Raw genomic sequence first — 19,357 nt, forward strand, 5'->3', positions numbered from 1 at the left:
ACAATGACAGAAGAAACACTAAGAGGAGGAGGAAGAACTGTATATTATTGCTGATAAAGAGGAGCCACCATGAGTCAAAGGGAAGAAAGGAGATGGAGGAAAAAAGGAAGGAGTGGGAGTTAAGTGAAGTAAAGGAAGGAGAGAGAGAGAGAGAGAGAGAGAGAGAGAGAGAGAGAGAGAGTCCAAGCACTGTGAAAAGTGGGTTTCTTTCCAGGATTCAGAAGTGATTTATGTAATTTAAAGCAGATCTTCATAAGGCTGTAATACTATGAATAGATTCAGACTCCCACAATAGTCTTCCTATACCAAACACTGTGGGAAATCATTTTATTATGTAACAGGCCCTTTCCCATACTTGTTCAGATGAAAATAGTCACATGCACAAAACAGAAGTATTTATGCCACACTGATGTGGTATGTAACAAGGGAACTGTTAGGTAAGATGGAAGAGAAGCAGTAATTAGCAAGAAAATGATATTTTGCCAAATAATTACTGCCTTGTGTGTTAATAGAAGTCTTGTATTTTAGCAGCCATGGTTGTGATCCGTGTGGATAAGCATCTGGCTTTAATATGCTTGGCAAAGATTTTTCAGGATTTGTGATTGTGTAGCAGTTGCCCCTTGCATCTAGCCTAGAATGTTTACTGTGCTATTTATGCTCTAAAACATTCCAGTAAGAGCCCTGGGGCAGAAGAAAGGCAGAGCTTAGAGATCAAAGATTCTTGCCTGCCCACCTCTAAATTTCCTCCTCAGACTCTACCAAATTCACACACAACATGCAAATTCCTGACCATCCACATGTTGTCTAAGTCTGTCAGCTGCTTGAGGACTTATGTTTTATAAAATGGAATGGCCATTTATTCTTAAAAAGATTACTCTTCAATGATAATTATCATATTATATATGTAAAATCATCCAGAAGTAATTTTATTTCAAAATATATCTTCATATATCTTCTTTTATTTAAAACATATTTATTTTCTTTTTTATCTCACTGTGTGTGTGTGTGTGTGTGTGTGTGTGTGTGTGTGTGTGCAGGTACCTGCAGAGGCCAGAAGAGGGCATCAGATTCCCTGAAACTAGAGTTGCAAGTGTCTGTGAGCTACTGGATGTGTGTCCTGGGAATGAAATTTGTATTTAAATATCTAACAATGAAAGATAATAGGCAGGCACCTTACTGACGTGACAAAATACCTGACAAAAGTTAAATAAGAAAGGGAGTTTTCATTCTGTCTCCCAGTTTTAGGGTACGCCCCACATTGACACAGAGGTGTAATGTAGCTGGGCACATCACATCCTCAACGAGGAAGAAGAGAGAGAGGAATGCTGGTTCTCTTCTCCCTTTCTTCCTTTTGTTCAGTCTTGGATGTCGGCCCATGACACGGTGTCCCACACATTCATGGTGGGGCTTCTCTACTCAGGTAATCTTTATGGAGACACCCTTGCACAGGTGTATTTTCACAGTGATTGTGAGTGCAGTCAAATTGACAATGAAGACTAGACGTCACACTGGGGGAACTGTTAAAGGGGAGGAATGGGCATTCAGTTTTCATCTTACAGTTCCCGCACACTGCATACCCGCCACTGACTGTTGCCCTTTTGAAGTGTTTTCCTGTTTGTAAAGCGGTACGGGAAGAGATAAGAGAGGTTATGTTTATCGCTGTTCCAACAAGAAGTAGCTTTGCTATCCACCGGCAATTCATATTTCTAAAATGAAAAAGTATTCATTAAAGGTGGCACCAGGAAGTTGCAAGGAGGCACATGTGTTTTTGTCAGCTTGAGGATCACATATGATTAGAGTAAATATGATCTAGACAAGCATTGCCATTAACCTAGGCTCATATATCCTAGCTTTGCTTTCTCCTCTTTCTATTTTTAATGGCTGAGATTATTACTGCCACTCACAAAAGGAAAACAAAATATGGTTCAAGTATTCATAAAATAGTTTTCTCTACACTGATGGATGAGTACAGCCCTCCACTGTCAACACAGAGGCTTCATTTTTCCAATAGATTCTGCTTTAATAAAGAGAATTACAGCTCGTCAAGCTTCAGAGAGTAAGAGACTGTGTAGGGCTCAGCCTTTAAGGGGGACATCTACATCTCATGCCTCCTCTCATGGCTCATAGAAGAAACGGTATAAATATTATAGGAGCTAGAGGCTGGAGAAGAACATGGGAAGTAGTGTTTTCCGGACCTGACAGACCCACTGTACACATAACCTCACAGTAGTTTTGGCTGAATACACAAGACCTATACAAAACCAACTCATTCAAAATCATGTCATGGTTGAGGGAGGGGGTTACGGAACCCCGCCCCTAGCAGAGGAGCTATTAGCAACTTTTGACCCCTGGGGAAGGATTCTAGACAAGTTGTGTATGCTCCAATTGACGTTCCTATACCCATGCACATACTGGCAATACAAATGGACCTGTTTTAATTTTTTAAAGTACATGAAGCAAGAAAGGCAATCTGGTGGTGATAATCTGGGAAAATTTGGAGGGGAGGACTGGGGGAGACTTTGATCGAAACATCAAGGATAACATATATGAAATCCTCAACTAATGACCCCATCAGAGTAAATTTATAGGGCTATTTATCCATCCTCTAGAATTTTTCTAAATAAAAATAGGACATTTTTTTCTTGATTCTCTAGAGGATTTTGAACAACACTACCGTTAAAAATATATTACCGTTGGCTTCATAAATCTCAGTGTCTAAATATTAGCCCAATATTTGAGATTACCAGTTGAAATGTACCAAAGGCAAACATTTTTCAAGTTATTATTAGATGGTAGAAATATATGGTGAAGTTGCCCTTAGAAAAACAAGGACACCCTTAAAAGGGAAATTCAAAAAATTCAACAACTTATGCTTAGCTCTAGCCAGCAGGGTTCCAAAACTGAGCCAGTTACTCAAGATGAGTGATGTCAAGCTTGCAGTCTTGGGTAGCAAAAGTACCGGGAAATCAGGTGAGTTTTTCTGTTTGTCTAACATGGTTAGAGAGGCAAACTGGGGTGTTAATAATAACCATATATTATACAACAGGTAATAATAAATTCATGCTGTGAAATTTGTGTCCTTTTTTGTGTGTGAGTTTTTGATCTTTCAGGCAAGTTATTGTTTAATTGTGAACTGTATAAGGAGGTGAGGCAATGGGATTGTCTGAAATATGAATCTATCTTTTTCTACTGGTGTTTAAAATTATAAAGAACAACAAGAAACCTTTTCACCACTTTCCCATTTTTTTTTCTCATACCAGTGCTCTTCCCTGCAAACCCACCAGTGGTTAATTGTTTTGAAAGTACTTTCTGATGTAAGAGTAGGGTGGACAGAGGTGAAGGAATGGAGTATGTAGCATTTTGTTGTTGTTGGCAATGCTACTAAACAGCCATGACTTTGTAGAGACATTGCCTTGTGGACATCCTGGAACCTAGCACAAATTCTGTTTTGATTTATTTTATTCTGCTGCACACTCTACTGGCAGCAAGATTTTCACCAATGAACAACAGTCTAACAACAACAGTGGAATAACTAGCAGACTTGGGTGTTTTAGTAAGACAATGAGCTACGGGATTCTTCCACTGTCCCCTGAACACTAACTCTCTGCATTCCTTACCAACTACACATGCTGAACACAGCCTCCACCTCTCCTACACATAGACCCTTGGAACAAGATTTAATTAATAGGGAAAATAAGTGTTGGAAGATCTTTGGATTTCAAAGATAATGAGGTTTATAGTTGTACTTTAGCAGGTATGATGTTGTGCATGTTTGCTTTTGTTAGTGAATTTTATAGCAATTTATATGTGTAGCTTGTAAGCTCACATATTTCTCTCTACAGAATCATGGTTTTTCACAGAATTCAGTGAAGTCTTAAGCTCTTATCTAAGGCTTGCTGATTATTGAGTGAAAACCAAGATTAGGTACCTAACTGAATTATCAGTATTCTAAAATAAAACAAACTTAAATCCCATCTGTTCATTTAACAGCTCTCACTGTAAGGTTTCTTACCAAGAGGTTCATTGGAGAATATGCTTCTAATTTTGGTAAGTTGCTGCTATGTACTTCTACTTGCCTTAACATTTCAGCATCACACTTTAAACCTAATTAACAACAGAGAGGCATTTTAGCAGAATCTGCTATTTTTATATTAATTAAAATGTTTTAATCCAAAGATTTAGTTTTAAATACCAAAGTAGGTATTTGAATGGGATTTTTTGTCATTAAAATTACCCAATATGATGATGAATTGGAAAGTCAGGGCTTTCTAAAGTCTAAAACTAGGAAATAGTAAAGTTGTGGTTATCTTTCTCAAATGCTGCAAAGCATGGGCACGTATTTCTTGAAAAGTGCACAGAAGGTTTTGATAATTAACATCATCCATTAAAAGACACAGACATTTAATTAATGTATCATTCTTCTATTTTTACACATTTTACAAGCTTCATTTTATGATTGTTTTTGCTGTGATACTAATGTGTCTTTATATTTTAACGGATGTTAAATTCCACCTGTTTTTTATAAATTTGAGAGAAATTCCACAAAAGATGACAAGTCACCTTAGTATAAACCTAAGGTCATTTTTACTAAGTCTAACACAGTTTTGCTTCATTTTTATCTTAGAATATAGGAGATACCACATCGTAAAAGTGAGGAATATTGCTATACCTCTATGTATAACTTTTGTTAAGAGATTGATCAAAATAATGGAATTTATATCTTATCTGATCAAAGACCTGAGGATAATTTTTTTTCATTTCTTAAATCAACAATAGCAGAATTCTAGAAAATGCAAGGGACTCATTTTTGTTCAATATTGCCTATTTGGAGTCAGAGAGTTAATAATTATTTTTCCATGACAATCAAAGCAAACGTTTGTTCATAAGAGGGCATTATCAGCATATAGCTTAAAATGACTTTAAAGATTTGTGTCATGTGGCTTTCTCTGTTTGTACAGCATAGTATTTCCATTCATTTGACACTGTGAATATTTTAAGACAAGTATCTGAAAACTGCCAACAGACAGAAAACTACAGAAAAGAGAAATTTCTAGTGTTTCATTTCGAGGAGCAAACATCTCAGGCACAGGGGTCAACATAACATATACTCCACGATGCCTGGTTGAGAAAGTTTTCTCTGAGGAGAAAGGAGACTAAACACAAATAAGATAATGCAGTCTCTAAAGAGGGACAGACAACAATGCGACCTTCACCTTAATCCTTCTTACAATGAATTTATAGAAACCAATGAAATGTTTACACATTCCCAGCTGTGACATCTCCATGTATAACATAAGACCTGATGACACTTTGAAAATTGAAGCATGTGATCCCAAAGGTCACCAACTCTATGGAAACAAGCTAGCAAAAGCAACTCCATCTTGTCAAAGAAGGATAGAAGGGGAGATTAAAATACTCTAAAACAGAGATGACAGCCTTTGCCAATGCTGTGAGGTTTGAGAGAAAGTGTTTAAACATATGTGGGAGAGTTAATACTCAGGGCAAATAGCAAATGTGGAAGTTTAGGAAACAAAATGAAACAACAACAAAACACCTCTTTAAACCAAATCTGATATTTGATGAAACTATGACAAATGTTATACATGAAAAGATTTTTAAAAGTCCGTCTTCATCTCCTGGGGAAATATTTGTTCATCAAATGTCTGTTTCTGTTGTAAGTCAGAGGATTTTTTATTTCATTTTATGTGAATATGTATGGCCCTCGTGCACATAGAGCATGCACTTGCAGGCAGGTACTCTGGGAGGTGAGACGATGGGTTCAGATTCCCAAGAACTGGAGTTACAGAAAGTATCTATCTATGGCTGCTAAGAACTGAGCCCCAGTCGTCTGCAAGAGCAGCAAGCACGAACCACTGAGCCATCTCTCTGGCCCCTTCCATTACTTCTTCTTATGGGTTACAGAATAATTTTCAGAGTTAGTCTGTGTTTGTGTTAGTTTGTTAATCTGAGGAGAAATAGCGGTGGATGAAGAGTTGCAGAAACAATTCATCCGTTCAAGGAATGCTCATTGAATAACTGCTGCTTTTCACATATTTTTGTACATCGATAGGTTGTGTCAGAGCACAAAAGAATACACACATAGAATTTGTAATGTGAAAGAGGGGTTTGTCAGTGCAAGCCGAAATTATGTAATTTCATGATAAATGCTATAAAAATAAGTAAAGCAAACCAGAGAAAAGCATTAATATAGTAATATTATTTTTAAAAGAGTCAAGTGGTGGAGATGGATATTTTCAGTCCCATGACTTGGGGAGCAGAGCCACAGGGGCACATTCAATCCCCAGGCCAGCCTAGACTATGTCGTGCAACAAAAGTAAATCAGGAGAGGGTAAATCTCCCTCAGAAAGTGTCAGTCCAACAGGGATATGCTGAAGAAGACATCTGAGGAATTATGTTCCAGGTGGAAGAAAGAATAAACTTCAAAGTCTGGATGTGGGAAGTTACTGACGAAGTGGAATAGTCCTGAAGCTATTAGAGGACAGAATGAGGGGAATAATAATAGCTTGGGAATTGTACTGAGGTTGTACAAGTGATGAGGACTGAAAAAGAGGAGCATTCTCAGGTATGTTAAAGGATTTTTAGTCCAAGAGGAACAAGGATTGGTTGACTGATTTGTCTCAATAAGTATCTTATATAAATACACAGCTCACATTACCCTGCACCTTTGATTATTCTATAGATGGAAAATGAGTTGGTGTAGGCAGATGAATTATGAGGTTTTATGAACATCCAGGCAAAAAGAATAGCATCTAGGAAAGTGTATTTGTAATAAAGTCACTGGCATACATACTAATTAAATTGTATTTTGAATGTAGAGCAAAGTGATGTTTTTTTTGTGAATTATATGGTCAGGAGAGAAATCAAGTATTAAGAGTAATCTTCATGTTACATCTGAAAGTAGCACCTATCATTGAGCAGATTGGAATCTATGAGGTGGACTTTTGCGGGGAGTGTGAAAGTTCAGTTTTTCACATACTCAGGTTAACATGTCTGTCAGAGACTTAAGGGAATATGCCCAATAGTAAATAAGAGCCGTGAGCTTGTGAAAGAGGTCTGCATTGCAAATACATGTTGAGCTGATCAAGCACCATTGGTAGATTATACACAGGACTCTGATACCTGTAAAGTTGTGTAAGACAGTGAACTGAATCCAAATGCAGAGCATGGGAAAATGATGAAGTATGAGTTTTAAAAACCCTCATAGAACATGACATTGAATAAAGGAAATTAAAACAGAGAGAGACCATGCTACATGAATGCCATATGAAGAAAATATTTGAGATTTTTGTTAATGACTGAATATAGCAGTTCAACTAACGAGCCATACATGATCAAGGGATAGTATGAAGTTATTGAACTTTGAACCATTTTCACATGTTTATAAGATGTTGATAATGAGTACATAGTACACATACAGACAGACAGACAGGCATGCGTGCTCGCACACACACACACACACACACACACACACACACACAGAGAGAGAGAGAGAGAGAGAGAGAGAGAGAGAGAGAGAGAGAGAGAGAGAGAGAATCATAAATCATGAGTAAAACTAGCTTGAAATATGACTTGTTGAATTTGGCAGACCAAGAACAACTGCAAATGAGTGTTTATTCTGGACTTTTCATATACTGACAATAAGTACATGTTTTTTTTTTTTTTTAAGAGTCTATCTATAATAAGCAGTTGTGTTTGGAAGGGAAACCATTGAATCTGGAAATATATGACCCATGTTCTCAAGTAAGTCAAACAAAACCCTGTGTGTTATTTTATTTTCAAGCATAATTTAAAGAAACTTGGCTATGAATATGCAAAATAATGCCAACATGATAATAAAATTTCTCCTCAATTTTAATTTTTAAAATGTTGACATTTCCTTTAGTGTAAATTGTGTTATTAGAATTCTCTATAAATTCTGATTAAAAGTTAGCATAGAAAAATACCTCTAATGAACAATAAAAGTGAGTCCTGAAAATAGTCTTAACAAAAAATCTTTTAGATTTTATTTTATGTGCATGACTGTTTTGCTTGTGTGTGCTTTATCTGATTATGTACCGTGGGCATGAAGTTCCCAGGAAGATGAAAAAAAAAGACCTAGATAACCTGAAAGTGGAATTACAGACAGCTGTGAGTGGGCTTGAGTTTAGGAACTCAACTGGGATGGATTCTCTGCATGAGCAGAAAGTGCTCTTAGCTTTTGAGCCATCTCTCCAGCCCATTAAAACAAATCTTTAAAATAGCAGTGGTCAAATATATTCCTGTGAGCTCATAGTGTAGCTCTCAGAAATTAAGGCAGAATGGTTTGTCAGTTCAGTTTTTATATTTTCACTAAACCACCTACATTTGTAACCAGTTTTCAATAGAGCATAAGACAAATTTTGAATATAAATTTCTTTATCTAGTTCATATGCCAAAATATCAAAATAATCTTCTCATCATTATCTCTCAAAATATCTTCTCATCTTAAAAATTTTCTAAGATTTCAAAACAAGTTACTGATTTATTAAGTATTTTACCCTAAATTATCCTATAAACATAAACTTTATAAATTTTTCACTTCCGTAGGTTTGAATCTACTGTTGCAAATAAACAGATACTCTAGGTAGGCGAGATGACTCACTGCATAATGTACTTGCCATGCAATCATTAGGACCTGAGTTTGGATTTTTAGAATCCATGTAGAGCTAGGCACTGTAGCAGACATGCATAATCCCAGCACTCCTTTGTTGTGATGTAAAGAGACAGGAAGTTTGTGTGTAGGCCAGCCTGTTGTCCCTAAATAAGCCCTGTCCCAAACAAGGTGAACAAGAAGGACCACCCCCTGAAGTTGTTGTCTGACCTCTGCACGTTTGCATCTCTAAGGATGTGATGACTGACACTCACATTTGAACATGCTTGCACACATCCAAGTACACACAGGCACACAAAAATAAAAAAATCGGTAGCCCATTAATTAACACAGATGCCATGATTTTTCAAGACAAATGTCTGGATATTAATTTAACAGGCATCATATCAAATTTTTAGAAAACAATAAATACTTTTTAAAAAAGGTGTAAAGTGAGATTAAAATAACCATTAAAGGTTTTTGTTTGTTTAAGAAAGACAAGAATGAGAAAGAAACAGAACAATGAAAGCGCACTGTAGAAATTATTGTTATTTGGCCTTACTGAAGGCTTGCCCAGGGAGAAATAGGTAACTACTAGTTAACTGAAGCATAGGACGCAGCTGAGAGTTAACTACACTTGAATGTGCTTGGTTTATTTTCAGCCACAGAAAGCAAAATGCCCGCTCACAAGTGAGCTGCACTGGGCAGATGGGTTTGTGATTGTGTATGACATCAGTGACAGGCCTTCCTTCGCTTTTGCCAAAGCCCTTATCTACAGAATTCGGGAGCCACCGACTTCTCATTGTAAAAGGTAAGAAGACATTTCATTCCCATCTCCTTTCCATTTTAGTAAATCATCATCTTGCCCTGAGCATCATTAGGAAGAATTTAATACAGACTTCCAATTACAAAATTTAACAGCCCTGAACAATTCACCTTCCTATTCCACAGGAGTTACACACGTAGTAAAAGGAGTCAGATGAGAATGCTTTATATCCTGGCTGACATAAACAGTCCCTTGCCCCGAGTAAATGGCCATTTTACAAGACAGCTTCTATTGTTAACATGACACTCACTAGCATAGTAATGGTCCTCTCTATGGCAGATACGTCACGCTTCCACCTTTCCTTTTCCTCCTCACGAAGGTGTTAAGGATCCTAAATAAATCCAGATTTATTAGTTTGGTATCCTGTGAAATCCAGTTCCTTATTACTGGTTTCTCAGAATGTCACTGCAAGACACAGACTAAATAGTCAACCACCCAGACGTGGTAAGGATGGAGATATATTTTTCTTCACTCTACCTCCTGAGATAAAAATGTTGTCAACAATCCACTGTTAAGTGTCTTGGCAAAGAACAATGCAGGAAGATGACTGTATTTAGAGACTTTTTCTCTATTAATGAAACACTTAGGTATTTGAGATTCTTAGTTTAATTTCCTCTACTTTTGTTGTTTCAGTATTTCTCATTCAAAGTGTTCATTTTGGTACAAATGCTGATGTGAGGAGTTACATAGATTCTTCTCAGTGTTGCCTGATAAAGTCTAGGATGATGGTATAATTGAGTCAGGCTTAAAGCTGCCAATCTTATTACTGTACATTGCTGCCTGGGTTTAACACAGCATCTTCAAATGACAGTTAAATTAGTTACTTTTGCTTGGGTGTGACACTGTACCAAGCAGAAAAATTTTAAGCATGGCAGATGTATGTTGGCTCACAGTTTCAATTGTCCAGTCTGTGTCACATGTCTTCATGTTTCTGGACTTTGGGTTGGGTAGAACCTTATGGTTCTGTGGTGGGGACTATTTCCCTATTTTGCTTAGCACATAAAGAGACAAATTGGGGGAAGATGATAGCCATCTCTGATTACTATACCTATCCAGACATGAATATGTATATTCTGCTGCAAACTAAACTTTGAGAACCTTGTTTGTGTTATTATTTCATGGAAATAATTATTATTACGTGGAAAGTGATTTGTAGCCGTGGGAATATGTGTTTCTATACATACACATGGCCATGGTCATAGATATAATATCTACCAGGACTTACTTTTGACTTTTTGTCCATTGGATATAAACTTAGGTTACTTTTTAGAATTGTTGGAACAATCTTGAAAAAGTTACTCATTGTGTTTCAGGATGGTGGAACCAGCTGTGGTTTTAGTTGGAAACAAGCAAGACCTCTGCCACATGCGAGAAGTTGGCTGGGATGAAGGGCAAAAACTGGCCATAGATTTCCGCTGCCAATTCTGTGAGCTGTCTGCAGCAGAGCAGTCCCTGGAGGTTGAGGTGATGTTTCTCAGACTCATCAAGGACATTCTGATGATCTTCAAACACAAGGAGAAGAGAAGACCCAGTGGGTCCAAATCAATGGCCAAACTGATCAATAATGTGTTTGGAAAGAGAAGGAAATCTGTTTAGTGGACATGTAATAAATCCAGGGGACTTGGTCCATCAGAGAGTCTCAAACACTTAGATGACTAATATAACTCATAAAATTAAAAGATAGATTTGGGGGTAATGTATAAAATAAGTGAAATGAATCACAGCTGAATTTTAGAATATGTAACTTGTCTTTTGGTTATGTCTGGTTCACATTGTTTCCCATATAAACTTTCACTTCTTGTACAAGCAAACACTCTGGTGTATCAGTGGAGAGCTGTCCCCTATGCCTTCCTGAGAAAACTCTGCACATGTTGTTTTATTAAAAGTGTGTGGCTCACTTTTATATTTTTTCATCTTTCTGAGTAAAACAAACAGATATTCATACAACTAATACACTGTGGGGCATAACTTATTAATTTTAAAGTGACTTCATGATAAACAGACTTTTACTTAAAAACATGATTTAGATTTAGTGTTGTATGTGTAAAATTGCCTGTCCATGCATAAATATTTTACAGCTGATGCAATAATGAAAAAGTTGTGTTGTATGAATTAGTTATTATCTTATAGCTATAAAATATAAGAAAACATGTATAGCAAATTCAAGCTAGTGGAAGGATTTTTTTTTTTTGCTGGCTTTCAGTTTTAAGGGATATAGTCCATCATCCAGGGAAGGCATGATGACAGGAGTGTGAAGCACCTGATCACACTGCATCACTGTGTCACCAATCAAGAAACTGGGAGAGAGAAGATCACTTGCGCTCACCTGACTTTCTCCTTTATTTTCTTTTTATTGATCCTGGGACACCAGAAGTCTAGGGTGGGTCTTCCCTATTTGGTGAGGCATCCAGAGAAACACCCTCACAGACTTGCACAGTTTTGTGTTTCCTAGGTGATTCCAAATTCAGACAGGTGGACAGTGAAGATCATCCTCTCTGTAGTCCCAGAGACATTGCTCACAAAGGACTTCATGAATAGGACTAAGATCCTTTATAATCAAGTTATCTATTTCAGTTTATTTGGGGGAATAAAGCATATGCAGTATGGTTTCTATTATTGTTATAAAAAACACGATCATAAGCAACTTCAGGAAGAAAGAGTTTATTTTATCTTATAAGTTTTATGCTATCTTGGAAAAAAGCCAGTGCAGGAGCTTGAAGCAGAAACCACAGATGAATGCTGCTCACCGGCTTGCTCACTGTGACTTGCTCAGTCACCTTCCTTATACACCTAAGCTCATCTGCTTGCACTTTTATCCAGCTCATTGTACTTTTGACAGTGATTTGAGCTCTCCCACACCCATTAGTAATCAGTCCAATGTGATGGTGGTGATTCTTGTAATAGAAGTTTTCTCTTCCCAGATTGTGTCAGCTTGACAATAACTAACCAGTATGATTGATTTACAACTTTCAAGGCCTTGCTCCTGTGAAGGATAATTTGTTTTTGTATAAGATACAAACCTATTAAAATCTCATGGGCTACCATTTCCTTCTGAGACAATGGTAGACCTTCTGTATGACAGTACTGGCTGCCCTTACTGTACTTTTCCATCCATTATCATCCACTCTGAAGCTATTCGACAAAATGTTGATTATTATGGTTGGGTCTTAGAGAAATAATGCTCAGATATAGGCAATGACATACTCCCATTTGGTTACTGTGTGGGAACAGGAGCTTGGGAACCATGGCAGCAGAAGCTTGTAAGTAGAGGATGGTAAGCTAGAATGGAGTGAGACAGCCCAAAGAAGGGAATTCACAGACATGAGCTCACTCAGCATAAGCTACAATTTAACATATTAGGAAGCGTACTGTGAGATATTATTGCTTCTTAAAAATCTGACATCACATCATTCACTATAATTGCTCCGGTTCAATGTATTCACCTACAAAAGTCACAGGTTCATTTTTCTTTCCAGTTGTATAATATTCCATTGTGTGTGTGTGTGTGTGTGTGTGTGTGTGTGTGTGTGTGTGTGTGTGTGTGTGTGTGTATGTGTGTGTAACACATTTTCATTATGCATCCATCAGTTAAAGGAAATTAGGTTGTTTCAATTTCCTAGACACTATGAATAGAGGGGTAATGAGCATGTTTGAGCAAGTATCTTTTAAGTTGGAAATCAAGTTCCTTGGGCCATATGCCAAGGAGTGGTACAAATGGCTTATGTGGCATATTTAATTTTAGCTTTTGGAGAGATCTCCACACTGATTTCCCAGACTGGCTGCACCAGGTTGCAATTCTGCCAACAGTGAATAGGAGTTCCTCTTTCCACATATCTTCTCCAGCATGTGTTTTAGGTTGTTTTGTTTTGTAGGTCCTCGTCATTCTGACCTGTGTGAGATGAAATCTCAAAGTAGTTGTGATTTTTATTGCCCTAATTGCTTCCAAAGATGAAAGTTTTATGAGATGTTTTTTGGGCATTTTAATTTATTTTGGGAATTCTCTATTCAGATACATGACCTGTTTTTTAATTGGGTCTTTTATTTGCTTCATTATTTGTCTTAATATTCTGGATATTATTCCCCTATCAGATGGATATGTGGGAAAGATTCTCCCCTACTCTATGAATCTCTTCTTTGCTGGCTTAATTCTTTAGCTGTGCAGAAGCTTTTCAGTTATATTATGTTCCACTGCCCAGTTGATGGCCTTAATTCCTGGGCAAGTGGAGTCCTGTTCAGAAAGTCTTTTCCTGCAACTATATCTTGGAGGATACTACCTGTATTTTCTTCTATAAGTTCAGTGTTTCAGGTTTCAAATTGAGGTCTTTGGGCCATTTGTCCTTAAATTTTGTGCAAGGTGATAGCGATGGCTCTAATTTCACTCTTCTGCATAAGGCCATCTTATCGTGTGTGACTGATCTTTGGTAATTGCACTCTGGTGGGTTTGAATGTGAGCTGCAAAAATCTCTGACAGATCTAGCCAAATAACTTTTCCTCAGACATTCTTACAGTGTTTTCCTTTTGTTTGTTTGCTTGTATTTTATCTTCTTGCCTTAACTCTTAACTGATCTCTTACCTACTGGTCAAATGACTACTGTCTAGAAATCAGTGTGTTCCACATTAACTTTCTAGTTTATAAGGTGGACAATGATGTTTGCTGTACTAAATTCTTGCTGATGGCACAATTTATTTCTACTGGTAAATGCCATATTCTATCTGTGTAGGAAGACATGACACACAGGTTCTGTGATTGATATGTGTGTTAATTTAAAGTGAAAACTTCCTATTGTCAACAAGAGTGGGAAGCAAATTTCACTTGGGGATTTCTAGAAAATTCAAAGTTGGACTTTGTGTTTACTTATTTTTAGGAATTTTATTGATCTTTTATATAGCACTATTGATGTTATATATTTGATATTGGCTGTGTATATTACACATGAACTATATGTTAACACTATACAGTTTGTGTGTGTGTGTGTGTGTGTGTGTGTGTACATGTGTGTGTATTTATGAGTATATGTGAATGCTGGTACTTATGGAAGCTGGAAGAGAGAATAGGATCCCTGGAGATCGAGTCCCATGTGGCTCTGGGTTAAGGAATATAGGTGCTAGGATTTGAACTCTGTTCCTCTGTAATAGAAACAGCCATGCTTTACTGTTGATCCATCTATCCAGCCTTAATAGTCTTATTTTCAGAGATTTTCTTCTCATTCTTCAAAATCATTTTTATAGCTAAATGAAATTTTTTGGAGATGATTTTACCTTACAATAATAACAATTGTTTTTGAAATATATGACAATGTTTATGTTTAAATAGTTTCCAAATTACTTAATGTGTCATCAATGTACTTTTTATTTATGATCATTCAAAGTGAGGTTTCTCCAATTAAGGGTATGACTTTTGGGTCTTCAGAGGTAACTCAAGAGTTAAGAGCACTGGTTGCTCTTTTGGAGGAACTGGGTTCAATTCACAGCACCCATTTGGAGGATCACAACTGTTTCTGCCTCTGTTTCCTTGGGAATATGACACTCTCATCTGACCTCTGAAGAAGCTGCACAAACATATATTCAGGAAGACACTTATATATATATATTTCATATATATATGAAATAAAAGTACATGAAATGTCAAAAATATTATATAAAATCATATTTGTAATGCATATTTTGAAAAATCAAAGCAAAAGGATATTTAATTAAATATTTACAAAATGTTTAACATTTCCTGGTTAGATTCTGATCTCTTAGTAAATAATTTATAATGACATATTTTATTATGAACAATATCTGAAATGTCATGATAAGAACAAGGTCTTATATTTTCAAAGTTTTTTAAGTGATATTCCTTTAGAAATAATGATTGGTTATTTCTTAGAATGTTATTTAAGGTGTTATTTTGATACATTTTTGGACAATGAGACAGCTTTAAAACATTGAAACTACCCGTCTCATTTTATTTATTTATTTTTTTTTTTGTTATCAAACTAAAATGTTCCCATTTCCCCCCCGAACCCTGGGCATTGTTAATGGGTCTGTGTTAGAACTCTCAAAAAATAGGATGATTGAAAATATAACATGCAAATCCTTGTTAGATAGACAGACCTCCATATTTTTTCTATCTTTTGGGGATTCTGCGTTAGGGTCTTCTGGTCAACACACACTTTGCTGCCCAGTAGTACCACACTAGGATGTCCTGTGGAATCTGTGACCATACACCCAGTAGCTTTATGAGTAAACTTGGTGATTGCAAGTTCCAACATTTGGAATCTCTGCTAATTCCAGGTAGAGTTGAAATTACTTGCCCCCATTGGATTTGTTCCTAATTCCAGACTTTATTTTGTGATACACATTGATATTATATGGAATTTGTTCTTGGTGGTAAATTAACAAGAAATGGTAATTCATTAAAATCTCCAACAAACCACTCAACATGAGACATACAGCTTTCTTACTGAAGAAAAACAGGGTCAATAAGACAGCCTCCAGGCAGAGTCAATATCTATCTCTACAACTTGAAGATGCTCCAGTAACATTTTCTTGGGACTATAGTTCACCAGTGAAACAACTTGAAACACTTTAAAATTAAGTTTCAAATTTTCAATGTGAAAAAAAGCTTCTATCTATAGGAAAAACAAATACATCAACATTAGCCATGAAGTGTTATAAGTTGTGGGTAGAAAATATGTCTATAAATCTCAAAGGATGATAAGCTCTGTCACTGGGCCTGGAATAGCCTTCACTGCTTCTAGTGAAAAGGGGGTGCTGTCATTCATTGTGGATGAGCCTCAGTGACATAATGCATAATGAGAGCCAACAGCTGAGGAAGGCATCACCAAAGGGGAGGGGTCCTTAAAATGGTTTTGATTTAATACAAGGCATGCACTATTAATAAAGAGGTTGAATGATACCTGTATGTTTTATAGGTTTATAAATTGGCTGTAGTAAAATATTTTACATCTTAGATCACTAGGTTTTGTTTCAGCTGATTATGGGAGATATCTATCTAGAGTTGACTGAATTGTATTAATCTGAACCTAGTTTAATGATGCCTTAACATTTTTATGGGGGAATTTAATGTTTGCAATATCCTTGTTCCTTATTTGAAAGCGTGACTTATAGGTTTCTCATCTTCCTTAAATTATAAAATCCTTCAGCTAATAAAGGAAAATGATTATAGTTTGCAAAAAAGGCAAAGTCATTTAACAATCCATATAACTGTCTATTGTAGGGCTTTGCATAATAATTGTAATTTAGCTATTAGAGATTCTAAAGGCAGTTATCAGTCATACTCTACAATTCTGGAGGAATCAGGCAAAGCCCAAATTATTTAAAGTATTTTAAATTCTCAAAGAAAAAAGGCACACCATAAATTTGAAATATAATGTATCATGACAAGATATTATTTCATAGGAAAAGGAAAAATCCCTCATAATTTTCAAATGCACGAGCCACCAAATAGATTTGTTTTCATCATTTTGAATATAACATTCATTTTATTAATAAACACAAGCTTCATATTAAACATATGTTCCTTCATGGAGGAATAAATAACTAGATGTCATCATGGTGACATGGAAATGTCAGTGATTCTGGGACAGTGAAGACAAAGGTCAAGGCTACCAAGAAAGGAATTGAAGATTCAGAGAGTGATGAGGCTTCTTATCACTGCATGTCAATACAATTATGACTTTTCAGATAGTTCTTAGGCTCACTAAGAATAATCCATAACTAGACAAATAATATCTTTTAAACATATAAAATCATCTTTAAGTCTCTTTGAGTATAGGCTTATGTTCAAGTTCATAAATTATTTACATTTGAAAATATGGGCCATCTGCACATTTAATAAAATGTTAATTAGTCCAGAGATGTGAAAATAACTATGGGGATGTTTAAAAATCAAAATACTACAATATGAAACATGGATCCCGTGTAAGTACAAATATAGGTGTAGACCCAAAGGAAAATAAAAGAGTAATTTGCAGTGATATCTGCTCTTCCATTTTCATTGTAACAATTTTTACAATGGCCAGAATATGGAATAGACTCACATGGTGATTACTTTCATATTCCATAAACTTATTTTATTAAGTATATAATTTATATTTGATGCTGGCTTCTGCTAGAAATTCTATTATTTTATTTTTCCCCATTTTTTCTTTCATTGAAATAGATTCTTCCTAATGATATTCTGATATGCTTATAGACTGGTACCTATCCCAATCTTCATCAGAGAGGCTTCCTCCTGCAGCCGATGGGAACAGATACAGACACCCACAGCCAAACATTAGGTAGAGAGAACCAAAATTAGAAATATTCATCAGGTCCCTTGCCTTGGAGCTCAGGAAACCCCACAGAAGAGGGGAAGGAAGAGGTAAGCGTCAGAGGAGTTAAGAACACCACAGAATCAACTAAGCAAGGCTCACAGTGGCTCACAGAGACTAAAATATCAATCACTGAGCCTGCATGGGTCTAAGCTAGGTCCTCAGCATATGTGTCATGGTTGTGTAACTTGGGTGTTCTTGTGGGACTCCCAGCAGTTGCATGACTATCTCTGAATCTTTTGCCTGCTCTTGGGACCATTTTCCTCCTCCTAGGTTGCCTTGTCCAGTCTTAATATAAGTGAATGTGCCTAGCCTTGTTGAAATTTGTTATTCTGTGTTTGGTTGCTATCCTTTGGAGACCTGCTTTTTTTTCTGAAGAGAAAAGAGGAGGAGCAGATCTGGAGTGTATCTGGTAAGTAGGGGAGGGAGGGAGAAGAAACTGTTGTCTGTTGTTTATATATATCGTATGAGAACAATAAATAAAAAGAATAGGAAATAGGTTGTTTTATCCTACAGTGTTTCCTGACATAGGCTCCAGTTAGAAATACTAAAACACTGAAATAAATGAGAAGTAAATATTATGATTAAACCAATGTATCAAAATTATCCATACTTCCTAGTTACTGAGATGGTGAGGCAGAAGAAAGTCTTCATTATAACAGAGATGTCCAGATGGCTCAGTGGGAGAAGGTGCTGGCAACCAAGCTTGGTGACCTGGATTCTAACCAGGGAACCACATAATAGAAGAAGAGAATCAACTCTCACAAGTCATCCTCTGACCTTCACAAGTGCTATATGACCGACAGATGTCTATTAAATAAAGAAATGTTCAAATATTAGAATACAAACAAAACAAAATATGAGGGATATTTCTTTACTCAAATGCATTAAAAGGCTAAAATTATAGGTACAAGTTGGTGTCCGGATCCTTAATTCAGTTAAACAGTAATTCTAAACAACAAAAAGCTGACCAAACTCAACCTGGAGATGCATGCTAACATTCCCCAAAAAGATGACACATGAATCTGCTTTAAAAAGAGTTGCTATGGCTTTCATATCATAAACTACAAGTTTTTCTCAAGAAATTACTTCTTAAAATTAAAAACACTGTATCCCTATGGCAGCTAGCCCATTCCAGTCTGAGAGACCTGCCCTACTTCCCCAGGGCCATTGTGACAACTGGGACCAACTCTTGCTGATGGCCATGTCTGGGTCCATGGTTGTAACAATAAGGCTTTATGCCAAAGCCACCTGTGCCCTGCCTCCACGTGGGCTCTTTCTGCCAGGCTGCCTGAGTCCTCCTTGCCGAGTTAGGGCCCCAAATAACACACAAAGACTTATATTAGGTACAAATGCTGCTTGGTCAAAGACTAGGATTTCTCATGTGCTAGCTTAGTCTTAATTATCATAAATCTATATATTTTATAAGACTTATCTTATAGGAGGCCAGTGGAAATGTCCTGTCTTCCCAGGCTCACATGGTGACTCAGGAGGAAGAGAGAAAAGGGCACGACTTCCCTCTTGCCCTTATTTATATATGAGTCTTTCTGCTATGTCACTTCCTTCCTGGATCACCACTTC

General features: G+C 36.6%; 1 protein-coding gene and 1 long non-coding RNA gene across 2 annotated transcripts; one reads left to right on the forward strand and one right to left on the reverse strand.

Moving 5' to 3' along the window:
* The first annotated feature begins 2,918 nt into the window (after positions 1-2,918).
* Rergl (RERG like) lies at positions 2,919-11,140 on the forward strand. The gene is made up of 5 exons (XM_027429939.2): positions 2,919-2,970; positions 3,991-4,047; positions 7,688-7,761; positions 9,292-9,440; positions 10,769-11,140. Exons 1-5 carry the CDS (start codon positions 2,919-2,921, stop codon positions 11,049-11,051), a joined length of 615 nt encoding a protein of 204 aa, XP_027285740.2. The 3' UTR covers positions 11,052-11,140.
* Positions 11,141-12,100: 960 nt separating this feature from the next.
* LOC113837121 lies at positions 12,101-19,178 on the reverse strand. Its single transcript, XR_003487792.2, has 2 exons — positions 18,390-19,178; positions 12,101-15,004 (listed from the first exon to the last, which is right to left on the reverse strand). It is a non-coding gene; the product is annotated as an uncharacterized LOC113837121 (long non-coding RNA).
* Positions 19,179-19,357: the final 179 nt, after the last annotated feature.

This window comes from Cricetulus griseus, chromosome 8, assembly GCF_003668045.3.
Source record: "Cricetulus griseus strain 17A/GY chromosome 8, alternate assembly CriGri-PICRH-1.0, whole genome shotgun sequence".
Lineage (NCBI taxonomy): Eukaryota > Metazoa > Chordata > Mammalia > Rodentia > Cricetidae > Cricetulus > Cricetulus griseus.

What these genes read in the sequence shown, in the direction of transcription:
- Rergl (XM_027429939.2), top strand. Translation starts at nt 2,919, where the DNA reads ATGAGTGATGTCAAGCTTGCAGTCTTGGGTAGCAAAAGTACCGGGAAA. An exon ending in CAAAAGTACCGGGAAATCAG is followed by an intron (nt 2,971 to 3,990) that starts GTGAGTTTTTCT and finishes TTCATTTAACAG; the next exon opens with CTCTCACTGTAAGGTTTCTT. An exon ending in TATATGACCCATGTTCTCAA is followed by an intron (nt 7,762 to 9,291) that starts GTAAGTCAAACA and finishes GTTTATTTTCAG; the next exon opens with CCACAGAAAGCAAAATGCCC.